At 58.1% G+C, this 7,953-nt stretch overlaps 1 protein-coding gene across 4 annotated transcripts in view; it reads left to right on the top strand.

The window, feature by feature from the left end:
* The window catches only part of CASZ1 (castor zinc finger 1), a 150,100-nt gene that overhangs the window by 90,025 nt on the left and 52,122 nt on the right, over nt 1-7,953 (top strand). For 3 of the 4 annotated variants that reach the window (XM_063104828.1, XM_063104831.1, XM_063104827.1), the window contains exons 1-2: nt 3,994-4,069; nt 4,472-4,510. In XM_063104828.1, coding sequence (XP_062960898.1) covers nt 4,021-4,069; nt 4,472-4,510 — 88 coding nt within the window. In that variant the 5' untranslated portion in view covers nt 3,994-4,020. Of the gene's footprint in view, nt 1-3,993; nt 4,070-4,471; nt 4,511-7,953 lie in introns of those variants that run through there. The other variant, XM_063104829.1, reaches the window with a different exon arrangement.

The following is a 7,953-nucleotide window of genomic DNA, read 5'->3' as shown; positions in this document are numbered from 1 at the left end:
AATGGGAAATGTGCTGTGTGGGCTAAGATGGCATAATTGAATTAGGGATAATCGGATTTCTCCGTCATGAATTTCACTATAATTTTCCTATAATTTTCCATTAGATATCTAGTTTACAAATATTCACAAAGAAATGAAGCTCTTTCGGAATGGAGATTGCTGGCTAACAGGATTACGGGGCCGAGCGTGCGGCTGTGCCAGCCCCTATCCTGCCATAATGCGATCCCTGTGTCTGCCTCACACTTAGCGTGGCCTTGGCCTCTCGCTCCGCCACCCGCTCTGCTGCTCCCTTCTCCCCTTTGTTTCCCCTCCATCCTCGTTTACCCCCCACCCTGACACCCGTTTACCCTCCACCCTGACACCCGCCTGTGTGTGGCCCATGCCCTCTGGTGCCGTACCCTTGCCACGGTGCCTCGGCTCTGCCCTCTGCGCCCCCCAAGCCTCCTGTCCACACGTGGCTCGCTCACCTCGCTCACTGCTGTCCCTGACCCCCGCCCTGCGTCGGCCTGGGGAGCGCGCTCACATGCAGACACACGGACTCCCTCGCAGGTGCGAACATGCTTGTTCACATGCACACGCAGTCCTTTGGCCAAGGCTTCTGTGCCCTGGCCCAGTCGCCTCAGAGGGAACCAGTTTATTGGGATCCTGGGGTGGGGTGCAGGAACAAAAGGAGCTTTGTTCAAGTTTATGTGAAAGTTGCAAATTCAAAATGAGAGCAGATAAAGCATGAGATACCTGGTGTGTAAACAGGCTGGTGAGGGAGAAGGCCCCAGGCCCGGGAGGGAGAGAGCATGAGTGGGCAATCTGGGGGTGCAGGGGGAATGGGAGCCCGCGATGGCAGCTCCACTGGGGTGAGTCTTCCTTGGGACTTCCTTGGGACTGAGGTGGGGTACCTGGGTGGGTGGGATTGCTGTGTAGGTTTCCGTGCTTCTTTTTCCCTTGGGGGTGGGGCGTCTAAGGAGGAGCTGGAGGCTCTGGGCCCAGGGCCTGGAGACCAGGAGGAATCATGGCACCATCCCTGGAGTCCCAGGAATGAATGTCCTCCCTGTGAACTGGCCTTAGAGTCTCAGAGGTGTCACCACATCAGTGTCCTAAAGGCAAAAATGGGCCATAACTTCAAGAGATGCCAGAGTTCTAGTCTCTCCTTTGGGTATGAGCACACACGCCCAGAGAGAGAAAAATCTGGGGACCGTCCGTTACACAGCCCCTGACTCACCCCACAGCTTCCATGCCCCGGCCTTCTTCTCAGAGTGTCTCAAATCCTAACGCGCCAGGCTGGCCTCAGTCTGTGCTTCTCTGACCCGTTCTCACCCAAGGCCCTTGCTCTTGGGCAGGGCCTGCTGTGCCTGCGGTGGCTGATGTGGCCACCATCCTGGCAGAGCAGCAGCTCTCCAGGCAGCCCCAGCCTCCCTCTCCCGTCGCTGTGGCTGGGCCTGCCTTCCTCCCAGCTCCTCATCCTGCCTTCGTCACCAGAGGCCCCAGAGTTACTGGGTGGCCTCTCCAGTTGGCCCTTCCTTGGTAAATGGAAGACACTTTCCTTTCTCCTCCCATTCCCTCCTCAGGGTTCAGGCCCTGACCACCATCAGCAGAAGCCCAGAAGGACATTCAGAGCCAGCCAGAAGCTGTGTGGGTCACAAACGCAGGGAGCTCCCCATCTGTGCAGACACCTTCAAATGCACCCAGAAATCACCCCTAAGTCTTCAGGCTTCCTTCTACACCCGGTTGCCCAGACAGGAAGGCAGAGGCTCAGGATTGGGGAGTGGGATTGACTGCCTGTTATTACAAGCCAAAGCTGCAAGGGGGTAGAATCCTTGCTTTGGGGAGGCATGGGTGGCAGCACCCAGAGGAGTCCTGTACACAGAGATGCCCTCTCTGAGATCCATGTGGGGAGCACAGCACGGGGTCCTCTCTGCCTTGTTTCCCTGTGCTGGCAGTTGTACTCCCAGGCCCAGCCTTGGGTAGCATGTGGCTTGATTTATTTAAGGAGCTCTGTTCCCTTATTCGGGATTTCAGGGCCAGGGGAAGCTCAGCAAAACTTTCAGGCCTCTCCAGCTGCTGTTCCTAAACAGGGATGGGGACAGGCCTGAAGGGTGGAGGGTTGTGTCCGCCAGGTTGTGAGATGCCAGGAAGGCATCAGGAAGGGCGATTGAATAGGGAAAGGATGCTAAACTCCCTGGGAGGCCATTTAGAACTAAAGAGCAATCAGGAGAAAAGAAGAAGAAAAATAAGGGGCAAGTAGGGGAAAGAGTAGATTGTTAACTCACTGACGTCTTTGCCCCAAGGCCTCTCTGGGTCCCTCCCTTTGCAAAATAGAAATATTGCAAAAATAGGCCAGCGCCATTTTGCTGAATGCTGTCCAAAGACCAGGGACAGCCGGGCCGGGGTCCTGTTCCCCTCCCCTCACCTGAAGGCAGCGTGGCCCCTCCTGAAATAGGAGAGAACGGTAGTAGAAAGAGGAAAGCTGGGAGAGGCGAGGAAGGGACAGAGAGCGAGCTAGCGACAGTGTGAGCCAGGCCTTAGCAAAACCGCCCAACGTCCTGCCGATCCGGCCACCACCTCCAGGTCCAATGGGTCACTGGGTCACTAACATTTAAGGAATCTCAACATGAATGGCTGTAGCAGGGACGTCTGGGGATGTGTGGGGGCCATGGCAGGGAGACCCACCAAACTGCCGTCTCGGAGAGAAAAGGAGGAGGAGCAAGAAGGGGACAAAGCGCCGCCGTGGTCCAGCCGTGAGCAGGCTGGAAATGAGGTCCGACGTCGGAGGGGGCAGGGCTTGAACCCCGGGTGCGGGAGGAGCAGTGGCCGGACGCTGGCACCTTGGCGGAGGGGAGGGGTGCCTATGTTCTGCCTGCCACGGGCCCTCCATGGGGCAGCGGCCAGAGGGACAAGGCGGGGAGGACGCGCCAGCGATGGCGCGCGGCAGTGGCGGGGGGCGCCAAGCGGCTGCTGCGCGGGAAGAAGGCGCCGGCCCGACTCGCGCCCGGCTGCGGGGCTGGTGGCCGAACTGCGAGGCAGGAGGAGGAAGGACAAGGGCCCGAGGCCAGGGGCGTGCGTGGCCCGGAGGCGCGAGCAGGTCGGGAGGGCGCCAGGGCCCGCTTTAAGGGCAAAACCCGAGCACATTGGGGGAAGCCCCAGCGCGTGCCCCGGAGGGCGCTCCTGGAGCCGAGGCGGACGCGCGTGCCTCCCCGGCGTCCCCAGCCCCACCGCCCCGGGCCTCCTTTCTTCCTCCAACTCCAACAGCCACCACAGAATGAGGGGATCTGGGGATGAGCGGAAAACAAAACCCCTTCCCCACCCCGGGAGCCCCGAGTCCGCGGGGAACACGAGCGCGCGCGGCCCAGCTGGCGCGGTCCCGCGGCGCCTCACACCTGCGCCCGCCCGCCCCGAAAAGTTGGCGCGGCCGCGCGCGGCGGCCGTCGATCACGCTGGCGGGCCCGGAGCGGCGGAGGGGAGCGTGCGAGCGCGCGGCCGCCGGCGGCCGGCGAGAGTTGGTGCGTGTGGACGAGCGCCATCCCCGCGCCTCGCTCCGGCCGCCGCGCGACCTCCCCCCTCCCTGCCCACTCCAGCGCGCCGGGCCCGGAGCGCGGAGTCCCCGCCCCCCTCCTCCTCCCGAAGTCAAAGGTTTGGGAATCACCGAGCCCATAAAGCCGGCGCGGCGGCGGCGCGCGCGCGGGGGGGAAGCGCGGGGCGGCCGAGCGCGCGCCCATTCACTTCAGCGCCTCAGCGGGGCGGGCGGGCGCGCGGGGCGGCGGCGCGCGGGCGGGCGCGCGGGCGGGCCGAGCTGTGTGATCTTTCACCTGCCGGGAGCCGGCGCGGGCCCGGCCGAGGAGGCGGCGCCGCGGCCGCCCTGCCAATCACCTCGGCGCCTGGCAGCGCCCCCGGCCGCTCCCGCCCGCCCCGCTCCCTCCTGCCAAACTGTTACCCTGAGTGTTACCGTCAGGAGCAATGACATCAGGGTTTTAAAACAACTTGTTATTCGGGGAGTAATCAGTTGCAATTAGGCATTAATTAAGTATTATGAAAGTTGATTATTTAAGTGAATTCGGCTTTCGACTCTCCGACGATGGTGAGTACCGGAGCGGGGCGGGGGAGGGCAGGGGGCCCGCGGGCGCTCGGGCTGCGACCCCGGCGCGGGCGGCGGGACGGGGGACGCCCCTCGGCCCCCGCGGGCCGCGGCCGGGCCCCCCTCACCCGGGGCCGCGTCCGTGAGGAGTTGTCCCTGGCTTGGCTGAGGGAAGGCGGCGGCGGCGGCAGGAGCGGCTCGGAGCGCGCCCCGCCGGAGCGTGAGCGGCGAGCGACAGCCCAGGGAGAAACTTTCGGCCGCCGCGTCCCCGGCCCGGGATGCCACCGTCCTGCCATCGGGCCATGGGAGCGGGGCGGGGACGCGGGGGGCGCGGGCGGCCCCGCGAGACACTAAACAGGTTTTTTTTCTTCTTTCCTGTTCGGCTGTTTGTGGCGTTCCTCGAAGAGTTTGGGACCAAAGAGAGGAGAATGGATCTCGGAACAGGTACCGGCCGGTGGGGACCCAGGGGAGGCTCTTTCACTTTTCTTTCGGTGCTTTTACGGAAGTTCTTATTTTTAGCCCAATGAGGTGGCAGCTGAGCGGGGGCTGGGGGTGGCCTCGGAGGGTCGGCTGCGGCTGCCTCTGCTCGCCCTGCTGTCTGCATTGCGAGACTTCTGATGATATTGTTGTTATTTGTTACTTGCTTGGTGACTGTGACTAATGGGACGCTTGTCATTATGAAAGAACCGAGAGGAGAGGGGGCTGGGGGGCACCCAGAGAGGATTTAGGGGTTTTCTGTGGGGGTTTTTTGTTCTCCGTGTTTTGGGTATGGCTCCGTGTTTTTTCTGTGTTGTTGTTTTTTTTTTTTTTTTTTTTTTTTTTTTTCTCTGTAAAGATCTGTGTGTCTGGCTGTGGGGTGTGTGTTTTTATTTTTTTAGTGGGGGGTGGTTTGGTTTTTGAAAGCAGCGTCCTGTTGGGAAAGGTGGTTAGTCTGGTTTCGGGGCGACTGTCTCAAGGTAAAGGAATTTAATTTATTTGGGACAAGGCTGTGTTGGATGATCAAGCTGCTTATTATGGCTAATGAGTATTTTTCACCTGAGAATCTGTGGGATGAGGCGGCTGTTATCAGTTCAAAGTGAGGGGCCCAGGACTCTCTCCCGTCCCCTTTTGAGCCCCCATCCTGGGAGGTGGTGATGAGCCAGACAGACTGCTAAATTTAGGCATCTGGGTTTGTGGGGGCCTAGTAGGGGACTAGACTAGGGCTCCAGATAGCACAGTGCTGGCCTGGGGCAGAGTTTATCCCGAGATTTTGGTGTTTTATTGTTTTTAATCTAATTTTATACAATATTTCTCTTATCTTTCCATGTGGGGTTCCAAGCTGAGCCCAGAGTGAGGTTTGCCTTAAGCAATTCAGGCTTTCCACTAGCCCTCTGTATTGCAACCATATTTTGACCAGGACCCTCACCTCCTGTGTTGACAAAAGCAGTTGTCTTCTTCTTAAGTGCTTTAAAAGAAATAAAGAGGTTGATAATTCCTTGAGACCGATCTATGGGTTGTTCTGTTTGATTTATAGAGAGATAGGTGGTATTGGTGGCTTTTAGAGTTGTTTGTAGTAGGCCCAAGTTCACAGCATTGCCCCTTGGGACCCATGAGCTGACATCTGACCTTCCGAGGTCAAGGAAGAGTAAGCAGGGAGGGCAGGAGGTAGCACTGGAGGGCCTGGGGTGGGTGGCGTGGTGGTCAGCTTTAAGAAGGGGTTGTGTGTTTGTGGAGAAGAGGACCATTCACAGAGTTTTAAAATTATGTCCCACCTAGTGTGATCTTAGCTCATCTCTTGTGGAGGTCTTCAGGGCCTCTGTGCCCAGGAAGGGTGTGACACCCCCTGCTGGGCAAAGTGGTGAAGGTGTCTGAAGCCACTGCTGCCACCCTTGCCCCTCCCTGCCCTCCACTCCCACAGAGAACCAGCCCACCCCCACCTCTAATCAGGTGTCTCATCACCTCCCTCTCAGGCCCCACCCCCTTTCTTCGGAAATGGGGCCCCCACCCATCCCAGCCAAGAAGCAGAGCTCAGAGATGGGCCAGGTGGTGATGCACCACCCCCGACCTGGGGCAGGCGAGCCTCTGCTTGTGGGCGGGCACATGGAACCCAGGAGGCATTACTCAGCTGGAAGGCAGGTCCTCTTGTCTTCCTCCTTCTAGCCTGGGTGCCAGCTGGAGCTGGTGTCCGTCCTCTTGCCATTTACGAACCAGTCCCTCCTAGTCTGCCTTGGAAACACTTCTCTAAAGCCCTTCTGTGGGATGTCCCAACTGGAGTGGGGGCCTCCTTGGCCTGGCAGGAGGCAGGTGGCAGAGCCTCTTGTGGCTTCTCTCCTGAGCCTTAAGGAGACTTACTTCTCGCAGCACTCCAGGGACAGGCTCTGGAAACTTTTCCTAGAAGCTAGAAGGGCCCCAGAGGTCAGCTGGTCCCTCCCCTATTTGGAGTGGGGCACTCCCAGTGGGACCCAGGCCTGGACTGTGGCCACTCAGAGAGGGGAGGTCCAGGGTGTCAAAGTTCTGTTTCCTGAAGGAGTCATCTGGTGATACTGTCTTACTCTCTTCTTTGAACTTGAAAGTTTCACTTAATCTCAGAACTTCAAATGAAAAGTACTTTTTCCCCACTTCACAATAAAAGGGAAGCAGAGGGGGACTCCGAGATCCCCTCCAAGCCTGTCCCTGGGCTGATTCCATGCTCATCTTCAGGAGCAAGGAGCATCTCCCTTGACCTCTGGAATGGACAAGGGACATGGCCAGGGCCTCATCCCTGGCCAGGGCTCAGTGCTGGTGCGGTGAGAGCCTCTCTTCCTTTGGGGGCAGCATGGGCAGCTTCAGCCATGGCCTCTATAGTGCAGTACAAGTCTGAAGACACAGGTCCCAAAGGATTGCTGGCACCAGGGACCCAACAAGCCTTGGATCATGGGTTCACGTCCCCTCCAGCCCAGGACATATCTACATCCTGAAGCCATAAGAAATTACTCCAGCCATAAGTAATTCAGTGGTGGGAGAATCAAGGCTTCTCAGGAGGGGACAGGAGGACCTCAAGATTCTCAGGCCATGGAGACCCCTTTTCTCTCACCATAGTTCAGCCAAGGGCTGGATCAATCTGGACGTCTTTAGCAATAAAAAATGCCGATGTCGTCCTAATTCACCAGGCCCCGAGATGACAGCAAATTTACATTTTTTAATTAAACTAGCAGCCAGTTTTTATGAGAGGGGGTTGGGTTATGCAAATCAAATGGTTGTGTACGGAAGATTAGGAGAGTTTGGGAATAAATTCCACAAATGCTAATAAAAAAAAAAAAGGAAAGAGAGAGAGGGAGGGAGGAGAGAGGAAGAGAGGACATAGTTCCATTAGGCCCTTTTAGAGTGATTTCCCTGGAGGAGGGAGCTGGAAGGGAGGAGGGAGAGAGGGAGGAAGCTTCAGACACAGGTGAATCCATCCTGTAGTTGGGAAGCTGCCCAGGATTAGCCCCCCTGCTGATTCCTGGGCCCTGAACACAACTGGAAGTCAGGGTGGGAAAGGCTGTGAGACAAGAGTGAAGCTTTGAGAAGGGACATGTCCTTGATTATCAGGATCTGGTTGTAATTGCCCCTCTCTCTCTAGGGGGAGTTTGGGAAGAAGGGGAGGGGATGTCCAGGGCTAGAGCTGTCCAATAGTGGATCCAAGGTAGGCTCTGCCAAGTAAAGGGCCAAATAGGCAAGAGGGCAAGTTCAAAGGGAAGGCCACAGGCCACAGGGGGAACTGTTGAGTGGCATCACCTGTGGTGCTGTGCTGTGGCTGCAGCCGTGTCATGGAAGCGAGTCAGTGGGAGGAATTCGTGCCACTCACTGAGCCAGGTCTGTTTCTGCTTCCTGCTGGGACTCCAGGCTGGGATCTCCTTACATTGCAAGAAGACCCCCCAATTGAATAC

The sequence above is a fragment of the Cynocephalus volans genome, chromosome 8 (genome assembly GCF_027409185.1).
Source record: "Cynocephalus volans isolate mCynVol1 chromosome 8, mCynVol1.pri, whole genome shotgun sequence".
Lineage (NCBI taxonomy): Eukaryota > Metazoa > Chordata > Mammalia > Dermoptera > Cynocephalidae > Cynocephalus > Cynocephalus volans.
The sequence above is the reverse complement of the archived record's forward strand: the minus strand, read 5'-3'. Positions and strand labels throughout refer to the sequence as shown.